The sequence below is a fragment of the Neovison vison genome, chromosome 11, assembly GCF_020171115.1.
Source record: "Neovison vison isolate M4711 chromosome 11, ASM_NN_V1, whole genome shotgun sequence".
In the NCBI taxonomy this organism is placed as follows: Eukaryota; Metazoa; Chordata; class Mammalia; order Carnivora; family Mustelidae; genus Neogale; species Neogale vison.
In genome coordinates, this window is record NC_058101.1 from 47211391 (window position 1) to 47226201 (window position 14811).

At 36.7% G+C, this 14811-nt stretch overlaps 1 protein-coding gene across 4 annotated transcripts in view; it reads right to left on the bottom strand.

Moving 5' to 3' along the window:
* TBC1D19 (TBC1 domain family member 19) overlaps positions 1 to 14811 on the bottom strand; it is a 157196-nt gene that overhangs the window by 27665 nt on the left and 114720 nt on the right. For all 4 annotated transcript variants that reach the window (XM_044225830.1, XM_044225829.1, XM_044225832.1 and 1 more), the window contains 2 exons: positions 3491 to 3575; positions 1052 to 1096 (listed from right to left, as the gene is read on the bottom strand). In XM_044225830.1, the coding sequence (XP_044081765.1) occupies positions 1052 to 1096; positions 3491 to 3575 (130 nt within the window). The remainder of the gene's footprint in view (positions 1 to 1051; positions 1097 to 3490; positions 3576 to 14811) is intronic.

Genomic DNA, 14811 nt, shown 5'->3' on the forward strand with positions numbered 1-14811 from the left:
TAACTCTACTGGGGTGGACTTCTTCAGGATGCAACTTAAAATTATCAGAAAGAGGAATGTTCTATATTGCTTTTCTGAAAAGCAGATCTTAAGAAATGTCCAGTAATCTCAAAGGAATACTTAATATCTAATGAGGTCATTACACATTTGATCAGTTTATACAGTCAAAATAGATTATCTTGGTGATATATTTCTTCAAAAATTTTTAAAGATTTTATTATTTGACAGAGAGAGAGTGTGTGAGAGAGCATAGGCAGAGGAGGGGCAGGGGAGGGGCAAAGGGAGAGGCAGAAGCAGGTCCCCACTTGAGGTAGGGCTCTATCCCAGGACCCTGAGATCATGACTTGAGCGGAAGGCAGATGCTTAACTGACTGAGCCACCCAGGTGCCCCTTCAAAATCTTTTTATTTCATAAATACCACACTTGTAAAACTATGAGAATAACAAAGCTTAACACCGGGCAATGCACTCAACTGATTCGAGCACTGTTGCAGGGAAATCAAAAGGAAGGCCCTGGGCCTGGGTGCCTCAGTTGGTGAAACATCTTGTCTTTGGCTCAGGTCATAATCCTGGAGTCCTAGGATCAAGGCTACATAGGGCTCCCTGCTCAGTGGGGAGTCTGCTTCTTCCTCTGCCTGCCACCCCCCCTGCTTGCGCTCTCTGTGTCAAATAAGTAAATGAAATCTTAAAAAAAAAAAAAAAAAAAAAAAAAAAAAAAAAGGAAGGCCCTGGATGGACCCAGTCAGTGTCCTGCAGAAGAAAATGAAGCAGCCTAGACCTAAGTCTGATCAGCTTTCTCACAAACATCACTACTGGTTTCAAGGAAAGCCAGATAGGGTGTGCACAGGTCAGCACAAACCTACTAAAAACATGGGAAAATTTGCTAAAATAGATATTCTTTTTTTATTTTCCTTTTTTTCTAAGATAGATAGTCTATAAAAGGTTTACTTTAGATAATAAATTATCCATCTCAATATAGACAAGGTCACATTTGTTACAAAAGTTGCAATTTTCCTATTTCCCACTAGAGGAAGCAATGGTATTACTCTTACCATTTGGTGGATAAAAGACTGCATATTCTTCTAGTCCTAGTTTTCCTGTAAGAAAAATCATAGAAGGTTTCAATATGATTAAAATAAATCTTTAAAAAACAACTAATTTTGTGGATGTACTCATAATGGTGTTTTGAAAACTACTAGAGTTACCAGCTCCTTTGACTTCGTTTCAGGATATGGAACTAATTTGAAAATGTACCAGCTAATCTTTTGATATTAGCAGATCTTTTCCTCAAAGTCAACAGTATAAACTTAAGTATGAGCAACTGATACAAAGTAATTAAAATAACAACTGCTTTCAACTTCCTTAAGAACTTAAGAAGAGAAGCATCAATTTAGAAGCATAGACTTGTTTTGCTAACTATAAATAATTCTAATCTATTCATTAAAGTTAAGTCCTAAGCCTCACAATGCCTCATTAGTTTACATGCCTTTGGAATGTACTGAAGAGTTAAAAATTAAATGTCTTAAACCATATAGTGGTAATATTTTCTGAATTCTAAAACAGTTTATGTGGTCCAAGAATGAGGCTAAATATTGGGAATCAGGATTGTTTCAGAAAATTAAAGTAATTTCACCATAATCAAATATTTAAAAGTAGTTTTAAAAAATAGCTTTCCCTCAAAAAAAACAAAACAAAACAAAACAAAACAAAAAACCAAACAAAATCAAAACTAGCTTTCCCTCAACTCTTAAGGTTCTGAGTTTTTTCCTGCTTTCCACTGAAGATGTTAAAGTAGCTTTTATCTTGACAGTTTTTTTCCCCCTCCTTGTACCTTTGAGTCTATTGACTAGTCTCATGCATTCTTGCACTTGGCTTTAAGGTAAGTTTTTAGTGGAAAAAAAAAAAAGAATTTTTTTTTTGAGAGTGGTAACAGAGAGGAGAAAAGAATAAGGAGTATGAACAATTTAGGTTAGGGTGGAGAAAACAAAGATAACAAAGATGACAAAGACTGAGCTTGTGAGTAAGCAAAGATTACAATAATGAAAAATGGATGTGTGAGAGAGAGAGGGAGAGATATGGATGGTACAGAACGCCAGCTGGATATTAAATATAGAGCTAGGTGAAAACCCTTGTAAATTTTTCAGTGGTAAGAGACTGGGAGCATCTGTTCTACTGGAGTGACTCTGGTGGACTTCTGGATGAGGACTGGTCACCAGAAAGACCAAGTAATTAATAGAACCTTGGAATTTTCAGCTCCGTCTGCCATTTTCCAGAGAGGGAGACAAGTGCTGGAAATGAGGTCAATAACTGCTCATGCCTACCCCAGGAAGCCACCACAAAATCCCGGTAATAAGGCATTCAGAGAGGTTCCAGGTAGGCAGACACACAATCACTGGGACACCACCCTGTCCACAGGAGCAGAAGCGCCTATGCTCAGGACACTCCCAGACCTCGTCCTATGTATGTCTTCATCTGGCTGTTCATCTGTGTCCTTTATCATGCCTTTTTAAAAACTAGCAAATGTACATGCTTTCCTCGGTTCTGTGAGCCCCTCTAGAAAATTAATTGAATTTAAAAAGCAAGTTGTTGGACACCCCCCATCCCCCCAATCTACAGCCAACTGGTCAGAAAGACAGCAGGTTATGTAGACCTGTCCTAGGGCAGGGACTGTAGTAATCAGGCTAGACAGACTTGGGAGATACAGGAGAAATAGTTTCTTTCTTTATGGGAACAGCAGAACCATCATACACAACGGGGTTATAAGCTCTCAGTGTTGGGTGTTCACCACTTAATAAAAAGAAATTGGTAAAGGTTTCCAGCTGAAATCAGATCTGTTGTCAGGTGACAGCAAGATATTGAAATAGCATTATCTTGTAGGCAGCTAGTGATAAAGAAGAGCAGAAAGCCCTCAAATAGAAATTAGAGAGCTAATAGCATATAAATTACATCAAATTTTAAGGGTGGTAGACCATTCCAAGGGAAGGAATAAAGAAGGGAGAAAAGGAAGTAGAAAAAGCAAATTTGTGTGATAAACTCATAATTAGAAGGGAAAGTCAACAGATATGACAAAAACACCAACAGAAGAGAAAGAGGCAGGAAAGATAAAAGAGGCAACTCTAAGTGCTGCTTCTGGGAACCACTTGCTTGTGATTGTGATGAGTTGCTTGCGCCCTGATTTGAGTAGGAGAGAAAGCACGGTTACAATAATCTGAGAAAAATCTTAAGTACTTTACAATAAAAAATTCAACAACATCAACAAATGTTATAAAATATAACAGACTTGGTATGACTCTGTAGTCTTAAAGAATACTCCCTTAATGTAACTAAAATTTTACCTCTTATGTATTCAACAACACCAATAAAAGCTATAAAATGTAACAGTCTTGGTATGATTTTGTAAGTCTTAGAGAATACTCCCTTTATGTAACTAATGAAATACATAATACATAATACTCCCTTTATGTAACTAAAATTTTAACTAAAAATTTTACCTCTTATGTATGATTTCGGTGGTGAAGCACTGTTGTACGCAAAATGACCCAACACAGATGTGTCCCGGGAAAAACAAAGTAATACCTGGGTACAATAGTGTAAGAAACAAACAATTAAGCACTGTTTTATAACAGGTAATTTATTGCTATTTCCCGCTTAGGAGGAGCAGGATGGAATCTTTCCAGTTCAGTGTGGTATCTGGAAATGGGAGGAGCGCCCTCTATTGGTACACCTATGCTAAGTGTTTTAGTGAACGCAAATGTGATTTTTCACTCAAAGTTGACCCAAAGATTTCTCACTGTTAGCCTTGAACAATAGCAGATAATGTATGGTACTAAATACCATTTGATTCTTTTATTGTTTTCTATCTGGAAATGAGAAACAGCTCGGAGAAATTTAACCCAGTAACAAATGTGTAGCGGGGACCCTAGTTAACTAGAGTGGCACAGAGTTGTTTGGGAAGTGCAGGAAACTGGACCCAGAGTCTTTGCAGGAATGCAGCAGCTGGCAGTTGGGCATGTCAGGGTAAAAGGGAAGGCAACTCATGGCATCTAGAAGGGAAGGCAGCTGGAGAACAAGTGGCAGCCCAATACAGGTTAGTAGCTGGTTGTTCTGCCCAGCAGGTGGAGTATGGTATCTGCCTGGAGATGAAAACAAGAAGGGCAGAAAGTCAGAATCAAGGAACTGGGTTGCTGACATCAGCTTAGAATCTTGGGGAAAAAGGTTGATCCCAAGGTGAACAGTGACAGGAAATCTGGGTCCTGGTATTGGAAGACCTGGGATTCAAAAGATATTACTGAGAAAAGAATTGGAAATGCCAGGAAAAAGGAAGAAGTCCAGTTAATAGAATAGGGGCATAAGGTCAGGGTTGGACTAGCCGCAGGAGCCAAGAGAGAAACTGTAGATCCAAGGCATAAGAACGGGGCCCAGCTTTAGAAAAAAAATAGATAAGGAGATTTCACATCACATGGTGAAATGTATACCAGCCACTACCACTGATTTGTTTTTATTGTATTTTAAAACATTATACAAGGAATACATGGTTATGGTAAAAATTAGAAGTACAGATCATCAAATACCCCTAAGCCCAGCTGTGTTAACATTCTGATGTATATCCTTTCAGACTGCTCTTATATGTACATCCATTTTTCAAGCAGAATTATGTATGCAATTCTACAATCCATTTTTCTCAATAATATAAATATTCTCTGCTCATATTTTTAATGTTGCAGAAAATGTGTCACTATATGGATAAACAATAGTTTATTTAACCTGTCTTTTATTGTTGAACATTTAATTTTTCCACTTTTCCCTAGCTGTAACAATGCTGCAATAAACCTACCTATAGTTAAATATTTATGTACAGCTTTATTTAAATTCCTAAAACTGGACTAGCTGTCTGGTGAAAGCAATGGGCATTTTATTTTATTGTTATTATTTTTTAAAGATTTATTTATTTGACAGACAGAGATCACAAGTAGGCAGAGAGGCAGGCAGAGAGAGAAGGGGAAGCAGGCTCCCCGCTGAGCAGAGAGCCTGAAGCAGGGCTCTATCCCAGGACCCTGGGATCATGACCTGAGCTGAAGGCAGAGGCTTTAACCCACTAGTCACCCAGGTGCCCCGCAATGGGCATTTTAAATCTAAACCTTTTGATATATATTGCCAAACTGTCCTCTAGATAGGGTTTGCTTTGTTTTTGTTTTTAATAATTACAGTGATAACATAGTGCATCTTTTCTATTATTCTCATCAAAACAGGTTATCAGGATCTTATAAGTAAAAATAGCATTTTACTTTAATTACTAATAAAGTTGAACACTTTTCCACTTGCATTTCTTTTGCTATTTTCCAGCTTGTCATCTTAGTCCATTTTAAAATTGATGTCTTTAAAATTATTCCTTTAAATTTTTTTATATGAAGAGTTCTAACCTTTGATCTAATAATATGTTATGAATGGCTTTGCTCCAACAATTTGTTGTTTCTAACACAGAGATGTTATTTTTTAAATGCTGAAATCTACCAACACTTCCTTTCACGCTTCAAAAGCTCCTTCCCACATTTAAAATACTATTTTAAAATATAAAATAAAATCTTTATATATTCACCTAGATTATGAAAGTTTTTAGCATTTCACCAAATATTTCTGGTTCTTCCCCTTTGGGAATATGTCAGCTTGTCTTTTCTGGCCACTTTGGGGTTAAATGTTGCCAGGTGATTTGCTCTCTAGTCAATGAAACAGATACACGTTATTTGAAAATTTCTAAATGGAAGTTTCAAGAACTAGAGCAATAACCATATTCCCTCTTTCCCTCTTCACAGCAACCATGGTTACAGTAACAGTGGTTACTCCATCAGCCTAGGTTCTGGAGTGAAGATGACACATAGCTAGGTCCCATCCTATCAGATGGACATGACCATGAGCAAGAAATAAACCTGTGTTGTTTTAAGCCACTGAGATTTTGGATTTGTGTGCTATTGCAGTATAATCTAGTGCATCCTGACTAAAACAGGAAATTCTGTCTAGCATTTTTTTTTAGTGGCTTAAAACAACAAAAATTTATTCTCTCACAGTCCTAGAGACCAGAGATCCAAAATCAAGGTAATGTTAGGGCCACACTCCCTCTGAAGCTACTGGGGGAAAATCCTCTCTTGTCTCCCCCTTCCAGTTTCTGGTGTCTCCAGGTGTTCCTTGGCTTGAAACTGTACAACTCTAACCTCTGCCTCTGAATTCACACATTCTTCTCTTTTTTCTCCTCTAGGTCTCTCTTTTTTGTTGAAGTATAGTTGACATACAATGTTATATTAGTTTCAGGTGTATAATATGGTGATTTCACAATTCCAAACATTATGCAATATTCACCTCGTTAAGTGTACTTACCTTCTATCACCACAAAGTTATTATAATACTACTGATTATAACCCTTATGCTCTACTTTTAATCCCTATGACTTATTTATTATACAACTGGAAGTTTTCACCTATTTTGCCTATCCTCCCACCTCTCTCCTGTCTGGCAACCACCAGATTGTTCTCTGTATTTATAACTCAGTTTTTGTTTTTCGTTCATCCATTTGTTTTGTTTTCGTAGGTTCCACATGTAAGTGAAATCACGTGGTTTTTGTCTCCTCTGCCTGACTCATTTCACTTAGTATAATACCCTCTAGGTTCACTCATGTTGCTGCAGATGAAGAGTAATGAGTGGGTAAAAAGGGTGTGGTATATAAATACAAGGGAATATTACTCAGCCATAAAAAAGAGCGAAATCTTGCCATTTGTATAGCATTTCTGATAAATTCATTTTGTGTTAAAATCATTACCTATCTGGAATTTATTTTGACACTGCATTGCTAGAGTTCTAATTAGATTTGAACTCCACCACTTACTAGTTGTGTGGCATTGGGAAGTTACTAGATTTCGTGGTGTTTCAGTTTCCTCACATGCAATATTCATACCATAATATCTACATCAAAGGCTATTGTAGGGATTAATTAATATACATAAAGTGTGTTGGGGTGCCAGAGTGGCACAGTCAGTTGAGTATCTGACTCTTGATTTTGCCTCAGTTCATGATCTCAGGGTCATGATATCAAGTCCTGTGTTAGGGGGAGTCTGAGAGTCTCTCTCACTCTCCTTGACCCTCCCCCCCGCCCCAGCTTGTGCTGTCTCTCACTCTCTCTCTAAAACAAACAAATCTTTAAAAAAAAGTGTGCAGAACAGTGCCTAGCACATGCTGAATATTATTAAGATGTTAGCTAGTACTACTACTACTATTACTTTAATTTTATTTTATATTCTGTATTTCCCCACAAACTAGTATATTTTACTTGGTTTTTATTTATATGGCTCAAGACTGTCATGTTTCTTCAAATTTAAATTTTCTTTATCCCCATTTCTGGAAAATTCTCAGCCATTATCTTTTAGGATGATGCCTTTACTCCATTCTCTGTTCACTTCTACTTGACTCCTGTAAGATGTGACTGAGCTACATTTACTTGACCTGCCATATTTCTTAATTACTTTTATTCTGTGCTCCATTCTGAATGATTTTTGTTTTTTTTTAAGATTTTATTTATTTATTTGACAGAGAGAGATCACAAGTAGGCAGAGAGACAGGCAGAGAGAGAGGGGGAAGCAGGCTCCCTGCTGAGCAGAGAGCCCGACGTAGGGCTTGATCCCAGGACCCTGGGATCATGACCTGAGCCGAAAGCAGATGCCTTAACCCACTGAGCCACCCAGGCGCCCCTCTGAATGATTTCTATAGATGTTATCTTTTAAAATCAGTTCACTAATTCTTTCCTTCTGTTTCTACTATGCCCTGGACACTCTTCTAGATGCCTGGTGTTTGGGATATAACAAAGGAAACAAGCAAACAAATTAAAAAAAAACAAACACAAAACACCTCTCTGTGGAGCTTAATTATGGTGGGGGTAATAAATAGCAAACATAACAAATAATTACATGATATGGTATTTTAGGTTATAGGTGTTATGGAAACACAGTAAACGGGAAATGGGAAAGGGTGGTTGCCATTTAAGAGCAAGGGCTCAGAACTTTCTCATACTTATGGTGAGAATGCAAGCGGGGGTAGCCACTCTAGAAAATAGTATGGATGTTGCCCAAAAAAGTTGAAAATAGGGCTACCCTATGACCCAGCAATTGCACGACTGGATATTTACCCCCAAAATACAAATGCAGTCATCTGAAGGGGCATCTGCATCCCTATGTTTATAGCAGCAATGTCCACAATAGCCAAATTATGGAAAGAGCCCACCAAATTATGGAATGAATATATATTATTCATACACACACACACACACACACACACACACAATCTCCACACAATGGTATACTACTCAGCCATCAAAAGAATGAAATCTTACCATTTGCAGCGATGTGGATGGAACTAGAGGGTATTATGGTAAGTGAAATAAGTCAATCAGAGAAAGACAGTTATCGTATATTCTCACTGATAAGTGGAATTTAAGAAATAAAACAGAGGATCTAGGGAAATTGAGGGAAAAATAAAAGAAGACAAAACCAGAGAGGGAGACAAACTTTAAGAGACTCACAATCATAGGAAATAAACTGAGAGTTGCTCAACAAGACGGGGGTGGAGGGATGGGGTAACTGGGTGATGGACATTAAGGAGTGCACGTGATGTAAGGTGCACTGGATATTATATAAGACTGATGAATCATAGGCCTGCTGAAATCAGTAATATATTATATGTTAATTAAATTTAAATAAAAAATGTCTAAATGTTAAAACAAAACAAAACAAAAACAGACTGCTCAGGGTAGAAATCATTGAGAAGATAGCTTTTTTTTTTTAAGTTCAGTTAGCCAACATATAGTATATCATAAGTATTTGTTGTAGTGTTCAACGATTCATTAGTTGTATGTAGATAACATCTAATCAAAGACTTGAAAGGACTTGAGAAAGTTAACATACAGATATCCAGGGGTAGAGCATTCCAGGCAGAAGAGTCATCAATCTAAAAGCTGCTAAGGCTGGACAATGCCTGATATGTGAGAGGAACACCATGAATACAATTGTGGCTGGAGCAGATGAGTGGGAAGAGATACGTAAGAAAAGTAAAGAGAGATGGAATTATGCAAGGCATTGCAGGCCACTGTCAGGATACTGGCTTTCATTGTAAGTGAAATGGAGAGCCACTGCAGGCAGGGTTTTCAGCAGAGGAGTACAATGATTTAACTGATATTTTATAAGGATCACTCTAGACACTCTGAATAAATTGGTCATGGGGGTGGGGCAGGGGCAGAAGGACGGAGACCCTTTAGGAAACTACTGATAACAGCCTGGACTAAGCTGGTAGCAGTATGTGCTGGGCACTGGGATGTGGCCCCCAGATTCTCTTTAGGAATAAAGGACTTCGCTGCTAGTGGTGCTGAAGCAGAAGATCCTCAACTACCCTCAGCAGTCAGCTCCTTGCAGGGAATGCCTCTGCTCAAGAGAGCTGTTTTGCTCAAGGATCATGCCCCTTTCCTGGAATGGCCTGCATCCAATGACAACTGATACTTGGCAAAAAGGTCTGAACTTCCTGCCCCCATCTCAGGATTAGCTGAGGCTTCCATTTATACTGTATTGCAACTAGACTTCTTCCTCTGCTCAGTCCTGCTTTATTCATTGCCATTCTACAGGTGCTGATCATAAGAGCACTCTGAAATAAATCTTTGGCATGCTAATCTCAATTTGGGTCTCCTTCCCTGGGAACTCATCTTGCAACAGAGAAAGTGGGGAAAAATGGTCAAATTCTAAATATAATGTCAGAAAAATAGGAATCAAGAATAATGCCAAGTGGAAGGATGTTTGATTTGAATAAGTGTAAAATGGGGTTACCATTAACTGAGATAGGGAAAGCTGAGTGGAACAATTTTGGGAATGATTTCAGGGCTTCAGTTTTCAACGTACTATATTTCAGGTATCTGCAAAATACCTAAATGAGGTATTGAATAGGCAGTTGGAGATACCAGTCTGGAGTATGGGAGAGAAGTCTGGACTCAAGGTATGAATTTAGAAGTTATCAACATACAGATGATAATGAAAGTCACAAGATAGCTGAGCTTGGTGAAATCAGCAAGTGAGTAGGTATTACTAGAGAAAAGATCAAGAACTGAGACCTGGGACACTTTAACCAATGATATGAGGGAGAAGGGAAGGAACCAGTCTTGGAGGTTGAGGAGTAACCAAGAGAGGTGAATTTCCCATGATGCTAATGAAGGGTCTCTTTAGGACCTCTCATTTCGATGGGTCCCTTTGAGTGCTGGGAATTGCTGGGAAGTGTAGTGTCCTCTAAGTACGGAGGGCAAGTCAGGATGTGACCAGAAAACATTTCTAAGTATGCATTTCTAGTAAACTGCCTAATAAGATCTCAGAAAAAGGGGACCTGACACTCTGTTCTAATAATTAGTTATGATTTTCCCTCTTCTTCTAAACCAGTATGCATGTGCTTACCTAATTACGATTTATTTGTAATATATTTTCTATCTTTAAAGGGTTTCCCAAATTATATAAACTTTAGTTCCCAAAATGCTAGATTTGCCTCTGGTGACCAGTAAAGTAAGAGAAGAACCAAAAACAGTGTAGTGTCTTAAAAGCCAAGTGAAGAAAGGGCACAATTAGGTCAAATGCTGTTGAGAGATCAATTAAGAAGAGGAATGGCCATTGGTCATTAGAATTAGTTATTGGGGACCTTCACAACAGCTGTTTCAGCTCAGAAGGTAGAACACCATATACAGTGTTCAGTATCTGACTTTTTTTTAACTTAATAATGAACTTTAGAGATCCTTTCCTACCAGTACATATGAATATATTGCTGCTTTATATAAAGCTACTTCATTTTAAGAGCTGTACTGTATTTCATCATAGATATACACCATAATTTAATGGGTTAGTCACCAATAAATGAACATTTAAGAAATTTTCAACTTTATGCTATTTCTGGCAGAGCCAAAATAATTTGCCTTTTACTGTGTCATTTTCACATATATATGAATATCTCTGTAGGACAAATATATAGAAATATAACTGTCCAGAGGATAGGTGCACTGAAAACTGTGATGAACTGTGATAAAAGGTTATGTAGTCACATTATTTGGTATCTTCTATCCAGAATTTCTTTATATTTACAGTGTGAGTAAACTCACTTTGTCATCCAACTCTTTATTTTCCACTGTATATTCTAACTGATTACTTCTCATTTTTAAAGGAGTAAGTAATTTAAATATTTTATTGGGTAAACACATATTTAACTAAATTATTTTATTAGTTCTAATAGCTTTCAGTTAATTCCTTTGAATTTTTATGTATCTATACTTGATAATAATTTTATATTTTTTCTAATATCTGTAACTCTAATTTATTTTTCTTATCTTGTTCATTGGCTAGAAATTCCAAAATGATTCATGCTCTTTCTTTGCTTTAGTGGGAATATCTCTAGTATTTCAACCTTAAGTAACATTAACTTATGTTAAGATGGCAAAGGTTGGTTTCACACAAATATTATATGTCATGAAAAATACTTCCATTCTTTTATATAAAGATTACAGAAAAAAGGATGTTAAGAGCATAACAGTGTAAATATACTTAACACTACCAAACTGTACAGTTAGAAATGGTTAAGATAGTAAATTTTATGTTGTGTTTTTTATAAAAATGTAATAAAATAGTTGTTATTAAATACAGTTTCATATATGTTTTGGGCATCTATTGACATAATCATATCCTTTTTGTTGAGATATAATTAACTCACAGTAATATTATAACAGTTTCAGGTATACAGAATAAGTCAATATTTGTATATATTGTAAAATGATCATAATTACATAATTTTTATTTTTAGACCTATAATTGTGATGAATATCTGCCAATAATTTAGTAAAATCACTAAGTTCTAAAAATATCCTAAATCTATAAAATTTTATCAAATCAGTAAATAACATTAATCCCTTCTCCTGTCAAACTTTCCTGTACTACCATGGTAGATAAAATAATGCTCCCCCAAGAAACACCCACATCTTAATCTCAACTCAGGGCTTGGTCCCAGGACCCCAATATCATGACCTGAGCCAAAGGCAGATGCTTAATCAACTGAGCCACCTGGGTGCCCCTTAAGTTTTTTTTTTTTTTTTAAGATTTCTTTCTATTTATTTTTGAGAGAGAAAGGGAGAGTGTGCATGCGTAAGTGGGGGAAGGTGTAGAGGGAGAGGAAGAGAGATAATCTCAAGCTGACTCCAAGCTGAGAGTGGAGCCCAACATGGGGCTCCATCCCACAACCCTGAGATCAGGACCTGAGCTGTCATTAAGAGACGGATGCTCAACTGACTGAACCACCCAAGTATCCCAGGAAGGGATTATTCTAGATTATTTTGTTAGGTCTAACATAACCACAAGGATCCTTGTAAATGAAGGAAAGAGGGAACAGGGTCAGAATCAGAGAAATCTGAAGATACTATCTGTTAGCTTTGAAGATGGAGAAAGGGACCATGAGCCAAGAAATACAGGTTTATCTTAAAAGCTGGTAAAGGCAAGGGAATGTATTCTCCTTCAGAGCCTGTGAAAGGAACACAACTCTGACAACACCTTGATTTTAGCTCACTAAATCTCATTTTGAACTTCTGATCTTCAGAACTATAAGAAAATATACTTGTTTTTAAACTAAATTTGTGGTAATTTGTTACAAAAGTAATAACAAAATAATACAATTAATATAACTAATACAGTAACATGGCTAATATAATAATAAACCAATGCAACCAATAATAAATTAATATAATTAAAGTAAAATAATGCAAAAGGAAAATATACTTAATCTTTCCAGCATTGCCTGGAAAGAAAACAATTTCTAAAGAAATGTTCATATTAATTCTCCCTTAGCAGCTGGTGGGAACATACTAATGTTAGGAGAAGATCTGTGCTTAAATATAAGCACAGATATAAGCCCCGAGTCTCTGTTGCCCTAGAGAAGACAAGATATCTGAGACCGCTCTAGAGAGAATCCTGGTGACTGTAAGGTGATAATGCCAGAGGTGGTATGTCAGACATTATGTTCTGATGGGCCACCCTAGCATACAAGCAAAGATCTGCCAACTTCCATTCTAACCCGGGTTGTTTTAGCTTCTGAGATTCCAAATTTGTATCTGTAAGGAAGTAACAGTTCAGTTGTAAATTTGCTATAAAATTTTGTGATTATATAAAGACAACAATTTCAATTAACCAGACACTAACTAGCAAATTAACTAGGAAGTTTAACTTTGATTATTTACTAATTAAGTGAAAACTGAACTTTATGAGGATAAGGTTATACATGGTAACGATTTACTTTATGTAGGAGAGCTGTAAGAAACTGCATTGTGATTCCCAGCTGTTGTTTATATAGCAGAATTACATCTAAAATGTCCACATATAGTTATAAAAGATTTACTTGAGCCTATAGTTTTCTTCAGTCTCTTGAATACATATTTATGGTGAATGTTTCTAAGAAATAAGTTATTTATGTAATAAAAAGCACATAAGGAGCAATTGATATCAATTAGAAATCACTTTAACTTAGAATTATTACACAATTTTTTTTCATTTGCAGCTTTTGCATTTTTATTCAAACCAACTTAGAGAATTTTAAACAATAAATTTTCAAAAAAGATTCTTTAAAACACTCTTCATTGATTCAAATTTTCATAAATTAAAGGGCAAAATTTACAAGGACTTTGAAACTGGGCAGCCCTAACTTGGGGTCATGGTAGCTGTACTGAACTTGGGCTCTGAGCCTCTGCTTCTCCACTGGGAAAAACGTGAATAAACCTGCCTTATGGTTTTCGGGTAATTCTTATGGGTTAGAATAACTAATAACATGATATAATATATAATATTATTATGTATAATATATAGCTAATAACATAACTTGTTCTTATGGGTAAGAATTAGTTATGAAATATATAAAGTATCTAGAGCAGATCCTGGAACTTAACAGGCAATGCATAAATAAATGACAAAAGGACTGACAATCTCTCTTGCAATGATTGGAGAATACTGGGAGAAAAATAAAATAAAAAGCTTTTTTCCGGACTAATTTCTTGCTTAGGTATTGGCTCTCATCTTCTTATCACATTCTTTTAGAGAAAAACAAACACTTAGAATCTTTCCCTTCTCTGTCTCACTGGCTTCCAACCTATACATTCTTTCTGTATGACTAATGTGAATTCCTGGAACCACCAAGCTTGTAACTACCAAAAACCTGAAAATCTGGTCATTCTTGAATCTTAACATTTCTCTCAACCTGCATATTTAGCCAGTCACCAAAATCTTCCTTTGATAGTTGCTCTTCCTTCCTTCATTCTCCCCTTCCTTCCCTTCCACCTTCCACAAGTATTTATTGAACACATACTGTGTGACAGGCACTGGTTATATTTATTGCATGTCACTTGGTAAAAGCAATGGGAAAAATAATGCAGACATGAGGGATAATGCACGCACACATGCACAAGTATATACTGGGAGAAGTTTGCTACTTAAATTAGGACCTGAAAGTAGTCAGGAAGAAGTAGTCAGTACTTGGGTAATAAGGCTTTTGGCAGAAGAACAGCTCCTGGGAGCACATAGGTAAGCCTGGAGTTTAAGGGAGAGGTCCAGAAAATGGGGAGTTGTTAGTACATTGGTGATATAAAGATGTGAGAATAGATGAGATCACCAAAGGCAAAGACAAAAAGAAAAAAGAGACCTGAAGACTTGTCCTTGGGGTACTCCAGGATAAGACACTGAGAGGAGGAGAAACCAGCCAGGGGGAATGAGAATGCCAGCTAGTA